The sequence below is a fragment of the Garra rufa genome, chromosome 17 (genome assembly GCF_049309525.1).
Source record: "Garra rufa chromosome 17, GarRuf1.0, whole genome shotgun sequence".
Lineage (NCBI taxonomy): Eukaryota > Metazoa > Chordata > Actinopteri > Cypriniformes > Cyprinidae > Garra > Garra rufa.
This window is the reverse complement of record NC_133377.1, coordinates 14,433,537-14,459,577: the sequence shown is the minus strand read 5'-3', so window position 1 is coordinate 14,459,577 and position 26,041 is coordinate 14,433,537. Positions and strand designations below refer to the sequence as shown.

At 35.4% G+C, this 26,041-nt stretch overlaps 1 protein-coding gene across 23 annotated transcripts in view; it reads right to left on the bottom strand.

The window, feature by feature from the left end:
- rims2b (regulating synaptic membrane exocytosis 2b) overlaps positions 1-26,041 on the bottom strand; it is a 247,215-nt gene that overhangs the window by 16,605 nt on the left and 204,569 nt on the right. For 21 of the 23 annotated variants that reach the window (XM_073821676.1, XM_073821677.1, XM_073821678.1 and 18 more), the window contains 2 exons: positions 24,076-24,237; positions 12,163-12,350 (listed from right to left, as the gene is read on the bottom strand). In XM_073821676.1, coding sequence (XP_073677777.1) covers positions 12,163-12,350; positions 24,076-24,237 — 350 coding nt within the window. Of the gene's footprint in view, positions 1-12,162; positions 12,378-24,075; positions 24,238-26,041 lie in introns of all 23 variants that reach the window. The other 2 variants (XM_073821684.1, XM_073821685.1) reach the window with 2 other exon arrangements.

Below are 26,041 nucleotides of genomic sequence, written 5' to 3'. Positions count from 1 at the left end.
TTCTGTTAACATGCTTGGATACAGCACTCTGTGAACAGCCAGTTTCTTTGGCAATGAATGTTTGTGGCTTACCCTCCTTGTGAAGGGTGTCAATGATTGTCTTCTGGACAACTTTCAGATCAGTAGTCTTCCCCATGATTGTGTAGCTTAGTGAACCAAACTAAGAGACCATTTTGAAGACTCAGAAAACCTTTGCAGGTGTTTTGAGTTGATTAGCTGATTTGCAAGTCAGCGTATTCTAATTTGTTGAGATAGTGAATTGGTGGGTTTTTGTTAAATGTGAGCCAAATCATCACGATTAAAAGAACCAAAGACTTAAACTACTTCAGTCTGTGTGAAATGAATTTATTTAAAGGGGTCATCAGATGCAAAACTAACTTTTAGATTTTGTTTGAACATTAATGTGTGTTGGCAGTTTGTGTACACAACCACCCTACAATGATAAAAATCCACCCAGTGGTATTTTTTTAATCTTTAAAAGTAATATCCCCTTTTTAAAATTGGGTCATTCTCAGCTTCTTGTCGTTGTGACGGAACACCAACAGAGGCCACTCCCACGATAGTAGATTGACATGAGCGTCTTACCTTAGCCCCGCCCTCACCGAGCTGAAACAGTCTGACTCCGATCGCCATTGTGTGAATCAGGTGCAGAGGAAGACTCTAATTGAGCGATTGAGGTGTTCTGTTGTTGGATGTAATAATGAACATAGCAGTAGTCATTTGCTCCCAACATCTGAGCTGCTTAAGAGGTAGAGGACAACGTTACTTTCGTTTTTAAAAGGGATGCGCCGATCCCGATCTACATATGCGTCTCTGTTCGTGTGAATCTTAATAATGTGCTCGTTGGCAAGTTTTGCCGATAAACACGGCTAAATGCAGCTAAACGCGGCTAAAGTAAACATTACAGCTCCTAATCCCTCAGCAGAGAGGGGTGGGGCGAGCAGAGCTCATTTGCATTTAAAGGGCCCATGCGATAAAATGAGCTGATATTTTGCAGAGCTGATTTTGACAAGGTAAAAGAGTGTTTTTTTACACTACTATTGAGAATTTTTAACCAAAGTATATTACAGACTTTTCATTAAGACCCTAAAGAATCATATGAACTTGTGGAAAATGGGCATCCGATGACTCCTTTAATACACAAGCTTCACAATTTGAGTTGAATTACTGAAATAAATTAACTTTTCCACAACATTTTAATTTAGATATTTATATTTTAATTTTATAATTTACCTGTATCTATCATGCAAATATGCTAATTAAAATATTACATGGCCAAAACATGTATCAGGCACCAGTATTCCTGGTCTAAGAGGAATACAAAGGAGTAATGGTCATTTTAAGGACCTGACGGCCGCCATTTTGAAAATGGGGCCTTTCTTGGAGTCAAACTTTGGTAAACTTTTAGTATGTTTTTAAGTACATCTGATACTACTGTAAACCACTGAGAAACCTTTTGTTAGAATTTTTTTGGGGTCAAACCATATTTGCAGCTGACTATAAAGTGATTCTTACGTTTCAAATATGGATATTTTTCTTACAAAAACACGTCGGATTGCTAAAGGAGGCTTTTACTGACCATAGCCATGTGAGGCACTTTTTATATAGATTATAGATTACCATGTTCACAACAGTTTTTCTGTAATCAAATTTTATAATAAGAGTCCTATCTACCATGACATGATACCGTGACAGATATTACAATAACGTACAAATAAAGTATTTATTTTTGATATAAGTCAGGGGTATTCAATTAAAGGTTGTATCAGCGATTTCAAGCCTAAAACATAAAGTGTCAATTTCAGCTGACCTTTCTTCACGATCCGCTCGCTGCCTGCCCCATAAATCGACTGTAAAAAAACGCATCTCTGTGGTCAGCCTAGGGTCCGAGATATGCCAAAAAAAACAATCGGTGCTACCAACCTTTCCACAGAAAAACAAACCGTGTTCCAACCAATCAGCCTCAGGAGTTTGGTGTTGTGGACTTTCCTACTGATGCAGGGATGTGAGGGAGGCTGAGCGAAAGTCCACAACACCAAACCCCTGACGCTGATTGGTTGGAACACCGTTTGTTTTTCTGTGGAAAGGTTGGTAGCACCGATTGTTTTTTGGCATTTCTCAGACCCTAGGCTGACCAGAGAGACGCGTTTTTTTTACAGTCGATTTATGGGGCAGGCAGCGAGCGGATCGTGAAGAATTTGACACTTTATGTTTTAGGCTTGAAATCACTGATACAACCTTTAAAGTTCCAAGAGGCACTGCCTCTATATTTTCTTCCAAGCAGAGGTCCGGACAAAAAAAAACTAAACAAAACATTTTGACATGTATTGTATTAACATTTAGATACATGTGAGGCTGTGTGACAAAAATACTGTTTCTGTATTTTTTCTGTATAGTCTTCATTCTTAATAATGTGTTGTTACCTGAACGATCCATAGCTGTGTTTTTTTTGCTTAGTGATAGTTTTTCATGAGTCCCTTCTTTATCCTGAACAGTTAAACTGCCCGCTGTTTTTCAGAAAAATCCTTCAGGTCCCACAAATCCTTAAGTTTTTTAGCATTTTTGTGTATTTGAACTCTGCATCAATGACTGTATGATTTTGAGATCCATCTTTTCACACTGAGGACAACTGAGGGACTCATTTGCTACTATTACAGAAGGTTCAAACGCTCACTGATGCTCAAGAAGGAGAAACCATGCATTAAGAGCCGAGGGGTGAAAACTTTTGAACAGAATGGATGTGTGTACTTTTTCCTTATTTCGCCTAAATATCATATTCTTTCATTTAGTACTGCCCTTTAGAATCTACAGAAGACACTTAAATGTGTCTCAGAAGACAAAATAATTTAAATTGACCCTAATCTTCAAATTCAAAAAGTGTTCACCCCCGGCTCTTAATGTCTTTTCTTTTGAAGTATCAGTGAGCATTTTAACTTTTTGTAATAGTTGCATTATGTCCTCAGCGTCAAACAATTGATCTCAAAATCATGCAGTCTTCACAAAGCAGCAAGTTCAGTGTAAAACTGCCCAAGCTAGATTAAAGTGTTTCTTACATTTTAAATATGAATATTTTTCTTACAAAAAAACATCGGATTGCTAAAGGAGGCTTTAACTGACCCCTCCATAGCCATGTGAGGCACTTTTTATATAGATTATAGATTACCATGTTCAAAACGCTGTTCTGTAATCAAATTTTATAATAAGAGTCCTATCTACTATGACATGATACCGTGACACAGATATTACAAAACCATACAAATAGTATGTATTTATGTTTGATGTAAGTCAAGGGTATTCAATTAAAGTTCCAAGAGGCACTGCCTCTATATTTTTTTCCAAGCAGAGGTCCGGACAAAAAAAATAAAATAAAATATTATTTAAATAAAACTCTATTTTTTTTTTTTTTTACTTAAAAGCATTATCTACTAAAAATGTCTACAATAATCAAAGTATTCTTATATTGAGCAGAAAAGAAAGATAACCGTCAGTTTCAAAGTTTAAGGTATATCCCAGCCATCTAACAACAATATTCCTATTTATTAGGGGTGTGACGAGACACTTATCTCACGAGACGAGACACAAGACTGGGTTCATAAGAACAAGACGAGATTAAATTTTTAAACTTTTTTAAAGAAATCCTCAATGATGAAATATATAGGGAAAAATATTATTTTATTCAACTAAAAAACAAAAAATGCAAAAAATGTAGGTGCATTTTGATATGAACTTGTATTTTATGAAATTAAACTTCTATTTTAATGAATTATATGCAGTAATAAACATGTAAAAGCTACATGATTCTGGATAAATTGAAAAATAATTTTCTTTTATAAACTGGAGATCATAATTCTGAAGAAAAGGATTAGAAATCTAAACAAAATTATGTAATTTAGTGGTAAAAGGCAGTGTGTCTCAATTAATAAAGACTTGAATGTATAATTCAATGATAAATGCTTTTTTAAACGTGCAGTTGTTGCCACCTCCTGGCGGAAGAGGATAAGCGTTACAATACATATGCGTTAAGATACTTTTGTTTCGAACGCTACTCTAGACATGTTTTTATACCCAAACTATAAGCTTTTATCCCATTACTTATGTTATTTAAATGTCTGTAACAAAGAAACCATGATGATTATGTGGTTAAAAAGACTTTCTTTAATACCTGTTTCACATTGTAAGCATCAGTGGAGTGTGTGAAATAGTCGTAATAGACACCACTGAATCGTCATTCAGGAATAAGATCGCATGCGTGTTTTAATAGAGATGGTGATATTTTAACGATTAATCATGCAGCTCTAACCCCTAATAAATAATATCGTCACTTTCTCGCCAGACCAGTCCGCGGGACACATCAGATTTCGCGAGATCACCTGCCACGAGATCTCGTCACATCCCTACTGTTTATAATTAGCCGACATGATTATTTTAAAATTTGATCAGAAACATCGAGTCACATCTGGTTTGAACAGAGTCATAGGTTATTGATAGATAAATAGATCGATAAATAGCTACACTGTAAAAAGTTTTCACCAGTTTTAACTTAAAAACTTTAAGTTTAGCAGCTGCCTTAAAATGTTAAGGTAAATCAACTTAAGTCTTTCCAACTCATCAGTTAAATCAACTCATTTTTATTGTAATACGTTAAAATGACTTGTAGTTTTAAGCTGATTCAACTTAAATTTTTAAGGCAGCTGCTGAACTTAGGTTTTTAAGTTGAATTTGGTAAAAACCTTTTACAGATTTGCAGCATTGTTTTTTCTGCCATGTTTTAGTGAAAGTATTCAATACTTTTGCTGCTCACCGTGTTTCTGTTGTTAAAATATCCGCACAATAGCGCGGAGCAGAAAGGGCTAGAATAAAGTGCGTTTGGCTTTAGATTAAATACTAGAGTATAAAGCGCTGAAAGATATTTGCCATAAATGACACTGAGGTCCGAATGGATGCCAGGGTACAGGTGCACTCCACCTTTTGAATATCAATTATACAAGTATTTAAGAATAAAAGACTAGAGTTGCTTTTAAAATATTCATGAGTCCTCTTCCTTGAGTCGAGTCAAGTCTGGAGTCATTTTAGGTTGAGTCTAAAGTCTATAAAAACGTGACTCGAGCCTGTTTCACTAATTCGAGTACCCATCTCTGCTTAGTACAGTCAAAAAAAATTACATACAGCACCTTCATGAAACATAGTTATAAAAGGGAATGCATTTCAAGCGTGAAACCTTGTGTTCTTTCCAGCACAGGTGAGATCACTCAAGCCGTTAGATTATATGAAGTGAAATGGTGTTCATTTGCATCCATTATGTCAGCTCACCAGTCAAATCAAAGCCTGCACTGCAGGAAGTTCCTCCAGCAGCAAAGCTCTATTAAACCCAACAGTCTTCCCTCAACAGACAGCAACAGGGCATCTGTGAGAGCAATTTACCCCCTCGTCTGCTGTAAACGCTGTAAATCTACTTTATCTAAAGGGAAGCTTTGACCAGTGTGTCTGATCATAGATTTCACCGCACGACCATGCAGAGCATCCGATTCAATCCATTCCATCCCAGCAGGTCTTTATGAGGCAGAGCGGGGCACGAGGCATGTTTGCACCAGTGGGACCCCTGAATCCTGCCAGCGAGATGTAGAGAGGGACATGCGCTTCCTCAAAGATAGCTTATATCACTGTGTGTGTGTGTTCAGATGGGCCACTCTTTGGGTCACGACTTCCACTTTTTCTCAGAAAGAGAGAGAACAGGAAGTCATTTTGGGACATTAAAATATGTATTTATATATTTTCCAAATATTTTAATATTTTTTTAAAAAGGTAAAGTATCTACAGGTAAAGTATCTACATTAAAGAAGTCAAAAGTTTACATATACCTTGCAAAATAACAGGAATCATATCAAATGCATGTTATTTTTATTTAGTACTGACCTGAATAAGATATTACACATAAAAGACATTTACATATAGTCCACAAGAGAAAATAATAGTTGAATTTATGAAAATGAGCCTGTTTAAAAGTTAACATACACTTAATTCTTAATAATGTCTTGTTACCTGAATGATCCACAGCTGTGTTTTTGTGTTTATTGATAGTTGTTCATTGCACATTTAGGTCCCACAAATTCTTTGGTTTTTCAGCATTTTTGTGTATTTGAACTCTTTCCAAGAGATAAAATGCATGTTATTTTTTATTGGTATACCACAAATTCTTTAGTTTTTTAGCATTTTGTGTATTTGAACCCTTTCCAACAATGACTGTATGATTTTGAGATCCATCTTTTCACACTGAGGACAACTGAGAGACTCAAATGCAGCTATTACAAAAAGTTCAAACACTCACTGATGCTTCTGAAGAAAACTAGACATTAAGAGCCGGGGGTGAAAACTTTTTGAATGTGAAGTTCAGGGTCAATTTAACTTATTTTGTCTTCTGAGAAACATGTAAGTATCTTCTGTAGCATCTAAAGGGCAGTACTAAATGAAAAAAAATATGATATTAAGGCAAAATAAGAAAAATGTACACATCTTCATTCTGTTCAAAAGTTTACACCCCCGGCTCCTAATGCGTTGTTTTTCCTTCTGGAGCATCAGTGAGTGTTTGAACCTTCTGTAATAGTTGCATATGAGTTCCTCAGTTGTCCTCAGTGTGAAAAGTTGGATCTCAAAATCATACAGTCATTGTTGGAAAGAGTTCAAATACACAAAAATGCTAAAAAAAACTAAAGAATTTGTGGTATACAAATAAAAAAACATGCATTTTGTATGATCTCTCTAATTTTGGTAAAATAATTAACATTTTGCAGATTCTGCAAGGTGTATGTAAACTTTTGACCTCAACTGTATTTTGTTCTATAGAACTTTATTAGTGTTTAGGTCAATAATAAATAAAAGTGTTTATGATAAAGACAATCCTGTAAAATCTAGTTTAAAACAAAACCTGCACTTTTTGTATCCATATTGGTTTAATATGGTTTTGAAAAATATTTATGCTATATATTAAAGAGATAATTTATCCAAAATATTTAATAATAATTTAAAAATATGAACATTCTTCTATTTACTTACAAACTTGTATGACTATTTAGAAAAATGTGTTTTCAAATCATTCAGTTATCATTTTTGGGTGACTTACTTCTTTAAATGACTTATGTCATGTGTTGCAAGTATAAAATATTAAAATATCTTGAACACGAGTGTACACATTTTATTTTTTATTTTATTATGATTTTTCTTACTTATTTTGTCTTCTTTTCCAGCATAAAAATCTAAACATTCTTGAATCAAGATGCATTCTTTTTAAGGAAAGCAAAACTACTTAAGATTTTAAGTCTTTTTCTAAAAAGATGAATGAAAATGTTGTTAGTTTTTGATTATATAAAGAAAAAAAAAAGGTGGGCAAAAAAAATATCTTAATTCAAAGGCAAAACAATATATATTTTTTTTATTTATTTTTTATTATTTTTTCTTGCCCCATTGGCAGATATTTTTATTTGTTTGTTTTAAGCAAAAACTTTTCTTCAGAAAACAGAAGAAAGTCACTTTTTGCAGTCTACCAGCACTGCAAAAAATGCTTTTCTTACTTAGATTTTTTTGTCTTGTTTCCAGCCAAAATATCAAAAAAATCTTAAATCATGTAAATAAAGGATTATCTAGACAAGTAAAAAATATTTTGTTTTCAGAAAAAAATAACTAGTCAAAATTAAGTGAGTTTTTGCTTAGAACAAGCAAAATAATCTGCCAATGGGGTAAGCAAAATGTTTGTTTGTTTTTTCGAACAGAAAACAAGATTATTTTTCTTACCCTATTGGCAGATTATTTTAATAGTTTCAAGCAAAAACTCACTTAATTTTGACTTGTTTTTTTCTGAAAACAAGACAATTTTTACTCGTCTAGAAAATCCTTCTTGATTTGTGACCCTGGACCACAAAACCAGTCATAAGGTTAAATTTTACAAAACTGAGATGTATATATAATATGAAAGCTCAATAAATAAGCTTTCTATTGATATATGGTTTGTTAGGACTATATTTGGCCGAGATACATCTATTTGAAAATCTGGAATCTGAGGGTGCAAAAAAATCAAAATACTGAGAAAATCACCTTTAAAGTTCTCCAAATTAAGTTCTTAACAATGCATATTACTAATCAAAAATTACATTTTGATATATTTATAGTAGGAATTTTACAAAAAATCTTCATGGAACATGATCTTTACTTAATTTCTTAATGATTTTTGGCATAAAAGAAGAATCAATAATTTTGACCCATACAATATATTTCTGCCTATTGCTACAAATATACCCCAGCGACTTAAGACTGGTTTTGTGGTCCAAGGTCACATTTAAGAATTTTTAGATATTTTGGCTGGAAACAAGACAAAAAAATCTAAGTAAGAAAAGCATTTTTTGCAGCGAGGAAGTGCAAATAAGTATATACATTAAAGTTTGGGGTCAGTGAGATTTATTATCCTGTATTTCAGGAAGCTTGACTGACCATGTGGCTCTGCAGGTGTCATCTCTCTGACATTACTTCCGGTTTCAGGTTTTTTCTGCATGATAGTTGCACCACATGACTTCTACATGAGTTTCTACTGCCACTCATTAAGACTGTATTACATAAGGCTGTATAATGAACGAACCCAGATCTATTCAGACTCAGTTTTATGAATAAATTTGTGCCAGTTGCACTGCATGGTCCAACTGGATCACCATCCGTTGAGATGATCCGGAATAATGATCCTGGTTGATTTGAATGGCTGAGCTGTATGCTCAAAGCCAGATGAATATGAAAATATCACATCTTGCTGTTACAAAAGCAGAAGTTGCATCAAATGGGATATCCTCTTAGTAATAGAAAGAGTTTAGTCTGTGGGTGAAACCATAGTTACACTCAACCCTTCACTAAAATGTTATTATATCAACAAGTCTCAGTGCTTATCCTTAAATCACATATGGACATGGGCTTGGACTTCAGGTGTTCTTCCACAAAGAAAGCCTTTGATGGAGTTCAGCCTGTATTTTTCCTCAAGAGTGGTCATCACTCATGAGCACTTAGTGAAATATTGACATGCACTCCATGATTGTGGCCATCATCGCAGCTGCTGCATCGTAGTCTGAATATCGACATATATGACAGACCTTGAGACGACCAGCCCCCGTTCAGCAAACAATGTGGCCTAGAAAAACATTTAGGCTTGTTGAAGGTTCCTCTACATCTATCTGAAGACCGACACGTGAAAGCTTCTGCTCAAAGCCATTATTCTGATGAATGGCACAAACACAAAACCCTAAGAGACTATTTCACACTGACAGAAATAGAAAAATCAGTTAGTAGATTGGGTTGTTTAAACAGAGTGAATCGGTGCATATTGATTGCACGACCTGCATTTACAAACTGAATGCTGTCCAAAATACCTCATCCAAACACGGCCTTCTCTCTAGCTGTTATTTAGGTCACCAGCTAAACTACATAAAGGTAAAGCCAATAAAAAAAATTGCAAGGCCATTTCCCAAACACTACAAAATACTGCAAAAAACATTCCTAATCTGTCTTGTTTTGTAGTGTAAAAATCTACACATTTTTGAATCAAGAAGCATTTTCTTGAGAAGCAAAATTAGATAGTAAGATAGTAAGTCTTGTTTTCTGAAAAATATATCAACATTTTCAAACTCAATTTTTTTTTTTGCTCAAATCAAGAAAAAACTACATTTTGATATTTTTTTCAGAAAACAAGACTTAATCTTAATTTTATCAAAACACTTAAATCTCAAGCCATTTTGCTTCTTAAGTAGATGCACCTTGATTAAAAAATTATTACATATTTGTGTTGGAAAACAAGACAAAAATACCAAGTAAAAAAAATATTTTTTGCAGTGTACCAGGAAGAGCAAAGACGTTGAAGTCAAAAGTTTACATACACCTTGCAGAATCTGCAAAATGTAAATTATTTTACCAAAATAAGAGGGAATAAAAGGGATTCCTAATACTGTGTTGTTACCTGAATGATCGATCCACAGCTGTGTGTTTTTGTTTAGTGATAGTTGTTCGTGAGTCCATTGTTTGTTCTGAACAGTTAAACTGCCCGCTGTTCTTCAGAAAAATACTTCAGGTCCCACAAATTCTTTGGGTTTTCAGCATTTCTTTGTATTTGAACCCTTTCCAACAATGACTATATGATTTTAAGATCTATCTTTTCACACTGAGGACAACTGAGGGACTCAAATGCAACTATTACAGAAGGTTCAAACACTCACTGATGCTCCAGAAGGAAAAACAATGCATTAAGAGCCAGGGGTGAAAACTTTTTGAATCAAAGATCAGGGTAAATTGAACTTATTTTGTCTTCTGGGAACCATGTAAGTACCTTCTGTAGCTTCTGAAGGGCAGTACTAAATGAAAACAATATGATATTTAGGCAAATTAATAAAAATCTACACATCTGTTTAAAAGTTTTCACCCCTGGCTCTTTGAACTGTTTGAACCTTCAGTAATAGTTGCATATGAGTTCTTCAGTTGTCCTCAGTGTAAAAAGATGGATCTCAAAATTATTCAGCCATTGTTGGAAAGGGTTCAAATACACAAAAATGCTGAAAAGCCAAAGAATATGTGGGACCTGTAGGAACGGCAGTTTAACTGTTCAGGACAAACTAGCGACTGCTGTGGATCATTATTTTTTTTTTTAATTCACCTATTATTTTCTCTCATGGACTATATGTCTGTTATGTGCAATATCTTATTCAGGTCAGTACTAAATAAAAAAAAAAAATATTTGTATGATCCCTAATTAACATTTTGCAGATTCTGCAAGGTGTATGTAAACTTTTGACTTCAACTGTATATACATTAAAGTTTGGGATCAGTGAGATTTTATTTGACTTTTAAGAAATTAATACTTTTATTCAGCAAAGATCAAATAAGTGCAGCCTTGGAGAGCCAAAAAACAAACAAACAAAAAAACAACAACAACCCCAGACTTTTAAACCAACAATGTAAAATGTTCAAAAAAGACAGTTTATGGCCCGCTTTCAGATATGACTTACAATGGTTTTAAAATGCCTAAAATTGCATAGAATTGTCTAAAATTGTTCTAAAATGGTAGCCCTTTATCTGTACTGAACTGGATCATTAAAAAACCTCCACAAACTGAACGGACAAAATAGACAAAAGCTATAAAATGGATATTTCACCACATTTTCCATGAGCGTGGGAACCATGCCTTGAACTGTAAAAGTTATCCAGGAGTGGTCTGCAAGTGGTCTTAGCTTTCTAAACTATCAAAACCAGCATAGTCAACCTGCTTCACCAGCTCTGAACCAACAAATAAAATCAATCCAGTCGTTTTAGCAGTGTGGTTTTATAAAGTTCACCATACACTCTTAAAGGTGCAGTGTGTAATATTTAAGATTATCTCTAGACAGAAATGCAATATCATATACATAACTATGTTTTCAGGGGTGAATAAAGACCTTACTTAATTAACCATTATGTTTTTATTACCTTACAATTACCAGTTTATATCTACATACACCGCGGGTCCCCCCACATAGAAGCCGCCGTTATGTTTCTACTGTAGCCCTGAACGGACAAACTGCTCTACAGATCGCGTTTCATCACTGTTGTTCTTGGGAAAAAACACTGACACAATGATGAACAAGTAACTGCAATATTCACAATAACATCGTTTTATTGAATTATCAAGTAAATATAATTCTCTTATTTATGTTTTAAAAGAAACTTCATTATTCTTTGCTGTCTGAAACGACGACATCTTAATCGGGTGTCGGTTGCCGTAGTTTCTGTAAAGGGAGGGGTGAGCGGTGGACGGAGCCGTTGGTTGCAATCAGGTTGCAATTCAAAACTTAACCGCTAGATGCCGCAAAAATCTACACACTGCACCTTTAAAAATAAAGGTGCTTTAAAAGGTTCTTGACAGCGATGCCATAGAAGAACCATTTTTGGTTCCACAAAGAACCATTCAGTCAAAGAACCATCTCTTACCTTTTTATAATCTGAAGAACCTTCTTTCTCCACAAAGAACCTTTTGTGAAAACAGAAAGGTTCTTAAGATGTTAAAGGTTCCTTTTGGAACCATTTAGACAAAAAAGGTTCTGGCATTGTGAAGCACCTTTATTTTCAAGAGTGTTTGCTTGTGTTTGTGTACCAGTTCAGTTCACTCACCCTCCGGGTCCAGCTGGGAAGTACTCTGACTCTTCTTCCCCAGTCCCACCATGGCAGCCATCTTGGCTCCAAAGCTGGAGCGCCTCTTCTTGTCGTCCTCGTCCTCATCGTTCCTGCCCAGCGAGCACATGTCTCCACCCACACTGGAGCTCTTGGTGATGTTGGATCCCGGCGTGGCCGTCTGAGCCCTGTGTTTCATTTTAGATGTAAACTCACTGTCAGCCACATCAGGAGCAGGAGATAACAGGAAGAGGGAAGGAGAGGAGGACAGCGACAGGAAGAGAGAGGAAGGGACATGATTCAGCTACAGGATTTCAGAGCAGGGTCAAAGGTGAAGGGACAAGCACACTGGTACAACACCAACAAGGTGGGGCATCTACAGGAGAGCATAAGCACGAACAGCATCTAAGGAGAGCTGCAGGGATGATGTGTTTTTGTAGGCCAAAACCCACTTCTGGTTCCACTGTCCTTAAAGGAGTAGTTGTCATCCAAGATGTTTATGCCTTTCTTTCTTCAGGTGTAAATAAATTATGTTTTTTGAGGAAAACATCTCAGGAATGTTCTCCATATAGTGGACTTCTATGGTGCCCCTGAGTTTGAACTTCCAAAATGCAGTTTAAATGCAGCTTCAAAGAGCTCTGAACAATCCCAGTCGAGGAATAAGGGTCTTATCTAGCAAAACAATCTGTCATTTTCTAAAAAAAAAGAAAAAATGATATGCTGTTTAACCTCAAATGCTCGTCTTGTTAAGCTTCTTCATGCGCATGCATACTCTGTATAATCCAGGTCAATACTCCTCGAACTTCAAAATTTCCCAACATTGTTTTACCTTTTTTTTTTAAAGAGCGTTTGACCTTCTTTGCATGTTTACTTTATAAACACTGGGTCAGTACTTCTGCAGTGATGTAGGACGATTTTAAAGTTGGAGGAGAACATGAGATGGGAGTATTTTTTTAAAGACAATTACAGATTGTTTCGCTAGATAAGACCCTTACGGTGCTTTTCCACTACAGAGTCAAATCTGCGCTTGGTGCCGCTGGCAACGATATAAAGCCACTGCTTTGGGGTGTCTCACAGGGCAGAACACGCCTTTGGAAAAACAATGTTTACACACTATTTACGTTTCATCGCCGTCTTTTAATGGCGGTTCTCCAAACTAAACTTTGGCATGTAATGAAAGCATGCAAAGTGCATTTACTTTTGCATGACTTTTTTAATGATATGTGATTTCAGCTCAGTAATCCACCAGTTCCTCAAACACTCAAAATCTAGTCTTGCCTACTTTTCACAGCGATTGGTTGTCGCCCGGCGTTTTGTGCCGCTTTCAATCCCATAATGCACCTCAAGAGCGTTTAAGCTCAACTTTCATAGGAATGAATTGAAAATGCTCGCTCCGCTGTGCTCACCTGTGAAAACGCACCATTATTCCTCAGCTGGGATCGTTTAGAGCCCTTTGAAGCTGCATTTAAACTGCATTCTGGAAGTTCAAACTCGTGGGCACCATAGAAGTCCATTATATGGAGAACATTACTGAAATGTTTGCCTCAAAAAACAATTTCTTTACGACTGAAGAAAGGAAAGCAGGAACATCCTGAATGACAATGGGGGGACAATTTTTGTTCTGGCAGTGAACTAATCCTTTAAGTCAATGGGTTTTCTCCAACGGGGTTCTAGTTAAATGCCTGAAATAAGGTCTGTGTTTAACACAACCTGAAGAAACTTTCAGCCTGGTTCTCATAAGAGGACCTGGAGATTTGTTTTGGTCCTCTCACTGCACATAGTGTGACCCATTAAATATAATAAAAAAATAAAATAAAATAATAGTGATAATAATATCGTTGGACTTTATTTAGTTGTTTTTTTTTTTTAATAAAATAATAAACAGAATAAAAAAAGTGTGGTAATACTATTATGTTTTAAAATAAAAAGGGTGTATTAAATAAAAATACAATTATTTTATAGTAAACTTAAAAGTAAAATGATAATACTAACTTTTTTTATATGAATTTTCATAATTTTCATCAGTATAGAGCGTCAGTGAAGCGGGTAAGTATACGTACTCCTGAGTTTAGTGAATGAAATGTCACATTTTTGCTTTGTACTTTGAAAACGGCAGCGAATAGCCTAGAATTATGCTTTTAGTTAGAATAGAAATCGTATACAGTATTACAGTATGTCGATCTAAAATGGTATTTGCGTATTAACAGCTGTCAACCATGTCGGTACACAAATGTGTGCTCTGAACTTATTTACACAGCGCATTGTCTTATTTCGGTCGCGCATGCGGACTTGCGGAGCACTTATGTGCATCCCTGTTAATAATACACCTTGTGATTTTTTTTTTTAAAAGCTTTTACTTGTACTTACTAGTACAAGTATCTGAATGGGGCATAGCTTGTATTCCCAGAAACATTATTTTATTTACAGTAATTGAGAAGGTTTACTTTAGCATACCTTATAGAAGGGTCAGGAATGTATAGCAGCTGTAAAATGTGACCCTGGACCACAAAACCAATCTTAAGTTGCACGAGTGTATTTGTAGGCATAGCCAATAAAACATTGTATTGGTCAAAATTATCAAAATTATTTGTCTTTTATGCCAAAAATCATTAGGATATTAAGTAAACTTCATGGTCCATGAAGATATTTAGTAAATTTTCTACCATAAATATATTAAGATTTAATTTTTGATTAGTAATATGCATTGCTAAGAACTTCATTTGAACAACTTAAAGTTTTTGCAATATTTAGATTTTTTTTTTTTGCACCCTTAGATTCCAGATTTTCAAATAGCTGTATCTCAGCCAAATATTGTCCTATCCTATAACAAATCATACATCAATGGATATGAAGTATTTATTCACAGATACGCAGTTTGTAGAAAGCTTATATAATGACCTATTTAGGTGACACGGGACAAGCTCTTGAGTCAAACACAGAAATAATGAGGTGGTGACTCATCAAACTCTCCTGAGAAAATATGAGAGGATGGCTTTAGGACACAAACATGAGATCTGATCCTGTGCCAGTGACCCGTCTGACTAATACAAGCCAGAGATTACTTGTCTGGTAATGGCAAGTTTTTAGGTGAAGAGAACACTATTGGTGGAGACTTTTGTGAGGACATTTCTATTGACACTGAGCTGAAACATTTGCACGGCTGTGACGAAAAAGATGAGGCCGTTTCTATGACAACTGTGTCTTCCAGCCTCTTTGCTCTGAATGTTAAAGTCTTCATCAGGCAGGATCATCTGACATAAAATGTTGTAACACTTGGACACCGACTAAAATGCAAGTTATTTATTTATTTTGTAAATATACCTCTTCAACCTGACATAGCTTTGGATTTGAACAGATTTCAGTAAGTCATTATTGTAGCTGTACACATTTCTTAAATCAATCTCAACCAGTGTTGCGGAAAGTTACTTTTAAAAGTAATGCATTACAATATTGACTTACTCCCTAAAAAAGTAACTAATTACGTTAGTTACTCTTTATAGAAAGTAATGCGTTACGTTACTTTGTAAATGTGGACAGGGCTTGCTTGTTTGTTTTTAATATAAAAAGTTCTATTTTAGGCAAATGTAAAAGCCTTTTTACACCAAAAGCTTTAGGCTTAGAGAAAAGTAAATTCACGTCTGTACAGTAGACCGCAGAAGAAAAAATGTCAACTCTTTAGCAATAAAAAAAAAAAAAAAAAAAAAAAAAAAGTTAGATTATCTTGAGTAATTTTTGCTTATTAGTATGGATGAATTGGATCATCGAAGGTCGGGAGCAAAGACATCGGTTAATAAAATGGGATTAAATACATAAAGGATATTTGTATTATTTAACATGTTTAATTATTGCAGGTTTGCATTGAAATTGCGTTGAGTTTTTATTCATTTTGAGGAATACTGTATCTGTTTTTTTAGTGAGTGAGATGAATTAATGCATGTTCACATTTATTCTAGAACTAAAGTAACATCTTACAATTTCTCTCAACATGGGGACAGGAGAGCTTTTAATCAATAAATGGGGAAAAAAGCAACTGGCGTTACTCAGATATTTTATTGTCAATTGAAAAGTAATGTGTTTACTAGTTACTTGGAAAAAGTAATATTATTACGTAACTTGTGTTACTTGTAATGCGTTACCCCCAACGCTGCTCTCAACAAACTTCTATTCTCCTTCTCTATCCTTAAAATATTGTACCTGGGATTTTAGACAATCTTTTGTGACATTTTGTGTCGTTTTTAAGACTATTTAAGCTCTATGAACACTTTTGTACCTTTTTTTTGTTTTCATTGTGCAAAAAAGTATTCTCGTAGCTTCCTAACATTACGGTTGAACCACTAATGTCACATGGACTAAATTAACAATGTCCTTACTATTTTTCTGGGCTTTGAACATGTCAGTTATGTTGCTGTCTATGCAGAGTCAGAAAGCTCTGGGATTTCTTTAAAAATATCTTAATTTGTGTTCTGACGATGAACAAAAGTCTTACAGGTTTGGAACAACATAAGGGTGAGTAATCAATGACAGAAGTTTCATTTTTGGGCAAACTATCCCTTTAACAGTATTGCTGTTTTAACCTTGGTGAGTAAAAGAAAATTCCAGAGGTGGAACCAAGTCATTGTTTTGCAAGTCACAAGTAAGTCTCTGGTCTTAGCTGGTTTAAGCTGGAAGTAGCTGGTTTTAGCTGGTCTCCCAGGCTGGGAAAGTGGCCAAAACCCCTCTAAAAAAAGCCTGCTGACCAGCTAAAACCATTGATCAGAACTCTGTTTTTACTTTTTTAAGGAGGTAGGCCATAAAGACTTGCCGAGTCACAGGGTTCAAGTCCAAGTCAATTCTCGAGTCTTAGACTCAAAGTCTAAGTCGAGTCGCAAGTCTTCTTTGATTATATCAAGTCAAGTCACAAGCCATCAATTTTGGGACACGTGTCCGAGTCAAGTCTCGAGTCATGCGACTTGAGTCTAAAACTCTGGAAAATTCTTTCAAAAACAAATCTTACTGACCCCAATTTTGAAAAGTAGTCTATAACGTCTATAAACTCCTAAACTGATTCACTGGAGTACTGAATCAGACTCTGCTGCTGACGTGACCTGTGGCAGGTCTATAGAGGGAAAGGTATGTGTTTTAAGACTTTTCAGGCCAAACGGAAATGGTGGGTGGACTAAAGGACATTTCCCTTCACATGACATAGGAGGAGTGCGGCTAATTTGTCTTTGATGACCCACCTCCATTTCATCTTTTCTTGGCACTTAACCACATGGAACAGCGGCTCAGTGTTTCTGTGGAAACTCCATGAAGACAAGGAGCTGTTTGGGCCAGAAGCTACAAGCCCTTATGATTGTGTCTGTATTAATTCACAATTAATGAGTCTCCCCCTCATTAACCCAACATGAATGACTGCCAAACTGTTTTCAAGAGTACGCTCACTACTTTGAAACGACTGTAACCTAATAAAAATGTGGTAGTTTATTAATATTTATTTATATTATTTTTATGTTTATATATATATATATATATATATATATATATACATACACACACAAAATTATTCATACCCTTCTCAATAATTAATAGAAAAGCCTTTATTAGCTATTACAGCAATCAATGACTAGCTTTTTGCATGTCTCCACTTGTATTTTTGCCCATTCATCTTTAGCGATGAGCTCCAACTCTTTCAGGTTGAAGGGTCTCCTTGCCATCACCCTGATCTTTATCTCCCTCCACAGATTCTCAATTGGATTTAAGTCAGGACTCTGGCTGGGCCACTGCAAAACGTTAATGCTTTGGTCTGTGTCCATGGAACCCAGCGGTGTGCAGTGTCTGTTGGACTGTCAGCCTTGAGATGTTGCCACCAGCAGAGCCCAGATTCATCAGGATGGCCTTGGTGGTGATCCCTGGATTCTTTATTACCTCTCTCACTATCCTCCTGGCCAGGACAGGTGTCACTTTTGGCTTCCGACCACGTCCTCTGAGATTTTTCACAGTGCGGAACGTCTTGTATTTTATAATAATTCTTTGCACTGTAGCCACTGGAACTTCAAAACATTTAGATATGGTCTTATAGCCCTTTCCTGACTTGTGAGCAGCCACAATGCGCAGCCGCAGGTCCTCAGTGAGCTCCTTTGTCTTAGCCATGACTGTCCACAAACCAACAGCAGAGAGCTTCTGTTTTTCACCTGTTGAGTTGATTAAAACAGCCGTTCCCAATGAATCAGGGTAATTACGATGCTTTAGAACAGCTTGGACTATTTGGAATGGTATAGAACTTTGGATTTTCCCATAGACTGTGACAGTTTGCAAAGGGTATGAATAATTTTGGACATGCCACTTTTTGTTCAAATGTAAATAAAAGCTGAGAAATATTTTTTCCACTATGATGCCTCTTGTACATCATCTTATTATCTTTTGGGAGAAGCCTGTGTCATTTCCGGTCAAACCCCCCCCCCCCCAAAAAAAACCTTAACTTTAAAAGTAACTTTAAGTCAGAATTTGTCAGGGGTATGAATAATTTTCGGGCTTAACTGTGTATCTATTATTATTTTTATTATTTTCGCATTTTTGCTTAACTGACAATAAACATGCTGGATAGCTTTACCGACTGCAGAAATTTTTTATATTATTTTAATAAAATTGTCTTTTAATACTTTTTTTCTGGTGTGTGTGTGTTTAGTACATAACAGAAAATATGATGCATTAAAATGATTTGATATATAATTTAAAAAGCGTCACAAAAACTAATATCTTTCGAAGTTGTCTTCATAGTGAGTATGAACTATATTACTATATTATGACTTACAAAATGTTTTTGATTAAGTGAAAATTAAATGAAAATTCTACTTTCATGTTGTAGCAAATTTCATTGAAGCCTGTTTCTGCCATTGAATAAAAAATAAAAAAGGTGATTGTGAGTTTTTATCTCGCAATTCTGACTTTTTTCTCAGAATTGTGAGACATAAACTCACAATTTTCAGAATTAAACTTGCAATTAATTGTGAGTTATAGTCAGAATTACGAGATATGAACACAATTGCCAGAAATAAAGTCAGAATGGCAAGATAACTCAAATTCTGCATTTTTGTCTTGCTATTGTGAGTTTGTATCTTTTTTTCTTGCGAGTCTGATTTTTTCTGAGAATTTCGACATACAAACTCACAATTGCGACTCATAAAGTCCAGTTTTGAGGGGGAAAAAGACTAATATGTGACCCTGGACCACAAAAACAGTCATAAGGGTCAAGTTTTTTAAATGAGAGAAAAAAGTTACAATTGTGAGTTTATATCTCACAATTCTCATAAAAAAAAGTCATAATTGCAAGATGTAAACAAGATGCGGCTAATTTGTCTTTGATAAACCACCTCCATTTCATCTTTTCTTGGCTCTTAACCTCATGCAACAGCAGCTCAGTGTTTCTGTGGAAACTCCACGAAGACGAGGAGCTGTTTGGGCCAGAAGCTGCTAGACCTTATGACTGTGTCTGTATTAATTCACAATTACAGACAGGAAATGACCTTGCCTGGCTTTGACAACAGCATCCGACTCTATGAATGAGTCTTCCCCTCATTAACTCAACGTGAATGACCGTCAAACCGTTTTCAAGAGCACGTCCACTACTTTGAAACCACTGTAACCTAATAAAAATGCAGTCTGCAGTACTCAACATCTGTACAAGATCGTCTCAGAGTGCTGCTTATGTAAGAACTCATGCTACTGCAGTTTCTAATTGGCGAAAAATTCGGTTAACGACATTAAAATTCTATTTTATCTGCTGTAGCGTTTTTTAATGATCACAAACACTTCATCTATAATCAATTAGTGACCCACAAATGGCACTGAAAACTTATTGAAGTGGAAATCGCTGGAAATGCTGGAGAAGCAAAGCTTATTTCTTGTTTTTGCTCTAATTGGAGTGAAGACAGCAGCTGTTCATGCGACTCTCCCCATGGGTTTCTGAGATGACTGTTATATTATGTAAGACACAAACTCTTTTGGGATTGTATGATGAATTACGTGGCAGTGGAGAGAGGTGTCATCCACAACTAACAAACACAGAACTGGATTACAACACATATACACTGAAAAAAGTGAACTGACAGTGTCATTTATTTTTTTAAAGTCCATTTTTATATTTGCCTAATCAAGAACTATGCTTTCTGGTTTAATCCTGCTTTTGATTTTGTTGTCTAAAAGTAAATAATGCATCCCTTAGAAGTCCAAATAAAATTAATGAATGAAATAAAACAAAGATAATGGTGATAATAGTGATAATCACATCCAAAATAGAAGTTTTTGTGTACATAATATATGTGGTGTACTATAAATATTTATTGTATATGTGAACCTGGGGGGTATTCCATAAAATAAGTTTACCAAATAAGTCAGGCTTATTTCAGTTAGTCTGACTTATTTTGAGCCAAATCAAGTGACAATAAGTTAGAATAACTGAAAAAAGCCTGGCTTATTTTGTAAACTTGTTTTATGGAACACCCCCCTGGACCACAAAACCAGTCTTAAGTAGCACTGGGATATTTGCAGCAATAGCCAAAAATACATTGTATGGGTCAAAATTATCAATTTTTCTTACTGTAAATATATCAAAACTTAGTTTTTGATTAGTAATACGCATTGCTAAGAACTTAATTTAGACAACTTTAAAGGCGATTTTCTCTCTCGATTTTTTGCACCCTCAGATTTTCAAATAGTTGTATTTCGGCCAAATATTGTCCTATTAAAGTGCCCCTATTATGCCTTTTCAAATATGATATTTCATGTAGTGTGTCATGTAGCTGTATGTGAACATAAACTATCTGCAAAGTTGTGACGCCGACAGTGCACTATAAATGAAGTTTTTGTCTAACAAAAAAAAGAGTCGGCTCACATTCGCCTAAACGAGTCGTCAGCAATTCGAATCTTTTTCTGTAACGGCCACACGTCACAAGCTACACATTTGCATAATGTCCGCCCACGTTCAATTTCGCGAACAACTTGCCCGCCCACAAACAGTAGGTCTACCATTTTCACGTGGATTAACGTTACATCATGTCAAGAAGACGTCCTGCGCTGTGAGAGTGAATTTGTTTTATATGCCCTTCCGAAAGATGAAACTACCAAGAATGAGTGGTTAACATTAATTTTTTTAACACCTCAGCAGTCCAATTCCAATCTTGTTTTGTGTTCGCGTCATTTTACTGATGACTGCTTTTCCAATCTTGGGGAGTAACGTTACAACGCGAGATTCACCAAACGCTTGGTTTTAAAAAATGGATCAGTGCCCAGTTTATTTGGACCGGCTTGCTCCTCTGAACTTCTACCTGTAAGTATGATTAATAATTGATGATTGTATTTTCTAGCGATCGTTCAAAATACGTCTGTGTAACAACTCCGCACATGTCTTGGTAACCGGCTAACTTGCGTTTCTGTAGTTCTGTTGTTCAGCTGTGAGTGCAATGTAGTCTAAAAATTGTGATTGATGCAGCTTGACTGTCTGTCTGCCTTATTAGTTTAAGTAATGATAATGATAAACGATGGCTTAACGCAGTGTTATGGGTTGTACGTTACAGTGTTGAAGTTCACAACGTAGAGGTGTGCCCGGTTCGCTTACAAAAGCAAATTGCAAGCACTTTCCACAGTTAACATATGACACCCACTGAGAAACGTCCTGCTCCAGTCGTGCTTGCAAAACAGTTTCTTGTCGATGTGCCACTTCAACCGTTTCATCGTCAGACTCGGCTCGAATTGATACGGTAAAATCGAGGCTATCTTTTCTATGCATTAACAGGTCTCCACAGCTGTCATTCAGTTATGCCAATAGGCGTTTCGTTTTGCGCTGAAGCGGTAGACCAATCCAAAAGGACTGCACCATCTGACCAATCACAGCGGTGAGGGCTCACTGAAAGGAGGGGTTTAGAGAGACTGATTCTTCGAACTGCTTCACACGAGTCGTTTACGAATCATTTAGAAACGGGGCAAAATTAAATCTAATTTTGGAGAAAACTAAAGTGTTTTTTGAACTTGCATACATGTAAACCTGTTTTAAGAGACTAATACAACAATATTAACTACCTTTAACATGGCATAATAGGGGCACTTTAAAGCTTATTTATTCAGCTTTCAGATATTAAAAAAAAAATACCCTTATGACCGTTTTTTTGGTCCAGGGTCCCATGCATGTATATACATTTTTATATATTAAATATTTTTCATATATATACTGTACTTTATCTATACATAATAAATATACACAGTTCACATACATATATTATATAAACTTTCTTTTGAATGCAATTAATTGCAATTAATTGTTGCCCAGCACTAAAAGATAAACATAAAATTTAATATAAGCAATTATGTGACCCTGTGGCACAAAACCAGTCATTAGTGTAATTTTTTTTAATTGAGATAGAGGCTAAATAAATAAGCATTGATGTATGGTTTGTTAGGACAGGACAATATTTCGCATACAACTATTTGAAAATCTGTAATCTGAGAGTGCATAAAAAAAGAGAGAAAATCCCCTTTAAAGTTGTAAAAAAAAAGGCTGATATGTGACCCTGGACCACAAAACCAGTCATATTTTATTTTAAATGAGAGGAAAAAGTTACAATTGTGAGTTTATATCTCACAATTCTGACTTTATAACTCACAATTGCAAGGTTATTCACAATTCTGACTTTTTTCCTTGCATTTGTGCCTTTTATCTCACAATTCTGACATTATTTCTCAGAATTGCAATTCTGAATTTATTTCTCGCAATTGTGAGACTGTATAATTAGCAAGTTTGCATTTAAATATCTCACAATATCTAAATCTGACAATTCTCATACAAAGTCACAAATGCAAGAAAAAAAGTCTGAATTGTAAGTTTATATCACGTAATTCTGACATCATTTTTCAGAACTGCAAGTTTATTTTTGCAGAATTGTGAGTTTATATCTCAAAATTCTCATAAAAAAGTCAGAATTGCAAGATGTAAACTCGCAATTGCGAGAAAAAAGTCAGAACTGTGAGATAAAATGTCTTTTAAAAAAGATTTTCATTTATGGTGGAAATGCGCTTCCATATAATTTAGCTTTTGTTCATGGTGAAATAGGCTTTATGCCGAACGTCACATGACCAACCCCGGAAAACAGGTCTCATTGCTTCCGCTTGTCGGAGAACGTGTTAATAGCCGTAATAAATAATGGTGATATCGACGGACTTTTAAGGTAATCAGTTAAACAAGCCAGCTGTTTATTGTGGACGTTTCATTCGATATTTATATATAAATGTTAGTGAAAAGAATAAAAATTTAAAACTTTTATATATCAATCCACATATGTGATGGACATTGGTTATGATCATTTTTAGTGTCTACTTTGAATGAATCTTGAGTAAATCATGTTCATATTTAAAGAGGGATATGCAAAACGCGTGAACCGGAAGCAACGAGACCTGTTTAGCAGAAAACGGAAGCCTGTTGGGCATGAAGCCTATTAAGTTGTATAAAGCTAAATATATAATATTAACACTAACCTACATTAAGTTACATTTTGGCCTATGTCTACAGAAAATATATTGATCAAGTATGACGTTTAAAATAAATAATAATTTGACTTTTTATGAATGTTTTTGCCTTTGTAAAAATAAATATTTGTAATTAATATTTAATACAATTCTAAGGTTTAAAACCAAAACCATAAATATAATTTGACAAAACTATTAAATGTGACTGTATTTGTTCAAAAGTCTTTTTTTTTTTCAGTGCACTAACAACTTAGATTGCACAGAAGAACATCCAATATGTAACTATTCCCCAGTTCTCTTAATTTCCTAAACTCTCATTTACATTGGAATACATCAGATATTTAGGGGCATGATCACACTAGTGGGAGGACACTATGTTGGAGGATATTAGTTAAAGGATATGCTAGCTCTGCCTCTGACCTCTCAGGTTGCACCACTTCTTCCTCTTCCTCTGGGATGAAAGTAGCCCCACCCACTTCCCCATCAAGCCCCGCCCCCTCTATCATCCCTATAGTTGCTTCCAGCAGCTCATCCACAGAGACAGCGCCCTCCTCTCCCTGACTCTGAAGAGCCTCCGCACGGCTGACATTCACACACACAGACAGACGCATAAACCATGCCATGACACCATGAAAGGAAGCATGCAAGACAGAAAAGACACAGAAAAGACAGAAATAAGCTTGGCAGACATGCAGATGAAGAAAAGAAAAACCTTAAACAAAACAACAGTATGAACATGAACTTTATGACAAAGAATGGTTATCTTTGAGAGTCTGAATCCTTCTGTTAATGGATGAATCTTATGGAAATAATGAAAAAATGTCCAATCCATATTCATAAAATAAATAAATAATTGATTTTTAAAGAAATTGATCGTTTTACTCAGCAAGGATGCAATAAATTAATCAAAAGGGACAGTAAAGTCTTTTAAATTGTTACGAAAAATTCTATATTAGGATCACGTGACACTGAAGACTAGTAATGATGCTGAAAATTCAGCTTAGAGCACAGGACTACATTACATTTTAACACATATTCAAATAGAAAACACTTATGAAGTTGGCGTGAGAAACTTACTGAAATGCTATTTAAACGTCGTCTTCTTCTTCTGAGACTAAAATGATAAAACTGGGAAAAATCCCATAGACTTACATTGACGTAGCCAACACTATTCAAACTCCAACTGTCAAAACTTCCAGAATCCCTTGAGACTCAATCAAGCTGCCCTTCTATGTACTATATTTATAATATATTCAAACTCATTCAAACAAACTGCTAATCATGCAAGAAACATGCTAGTAACATGCTTATCATGCTAGAGTCATGCTAACAACATGTTAACAACTCATAAATCATGCTAACAACATGATAATGGGCGAATTCCAAACGGCTATTTTGCGCCCTTCAAGGGCACTTCTAGAAGGGGACGCCATTTGTAGGGACGTTCCAAACGAAAGTGAGCAACTTAATCCCTTCACGAAGGGCCCTTCCAGAAGGCCGTTAGCGAAGGGAACATTCCATGGTCACTTCACGGAAGTGATTTCCGTTAGTGATCACGTTTGCGCAGCGTTGTCAAGGTAACATTTCGTCAGTCATTCCCTTCGCCAAGGGAGTTCCAAACGGTTAAAAGAGACAGAAATGCCCTACTCCCTTAAAAGAACTCACTTCAAAGGGATCTGCCCTTCGGAGGGAGTAGGGCGTAGGGATGCGCACTTCCATTTGGAATTTGCCCTTAGTAACATGCTACTCACGCTAGAACATTCTAATCGTGCTAAGAACTTACTAACTATGCTAGAAACATTCTAGCTACTTCTAATCATGCTAGAAACATATCAGCAACTTGCTAATCATGCTAAAAACATGCTAATTATGCTAGACACATGATAACAACATGGTAATCATGCTAGAAACATGATAACAACATGTTAATCATGCTAGAAACATATTAGCAACTTGCTAATCATGCTAGAACCATACTAGCAACTTGTTAATTATTTTATAAACATGCTAGCAACTTGCTAATTATGCTAGAAACATACTAGCAACTTGCTAATTATGCTAGAAACATACTAGCAACTTGCTAATCATGTTATAAACATGCTAGCAACTTGCTAATTATGCTAGAAACATACTAGCAACTTGCTAATTATGTTATAAACATGCTATCAACTTGCTAATTATGCTTGAAACATACTAGCTACTTGCTAATTATGTTATAAACATGCTAGCAACGTGCTAATTATGCTCGAAACATACTAGCTACTTGCTAATTATGTTATAAACATGCTAGCAACTTGCTAATTATGCTAGAAACATACTAGCTACTTGCTAATTATGTTACAAACATGCTAGCAACTTGCTAATTATGCTGGAAACATACTAGCAA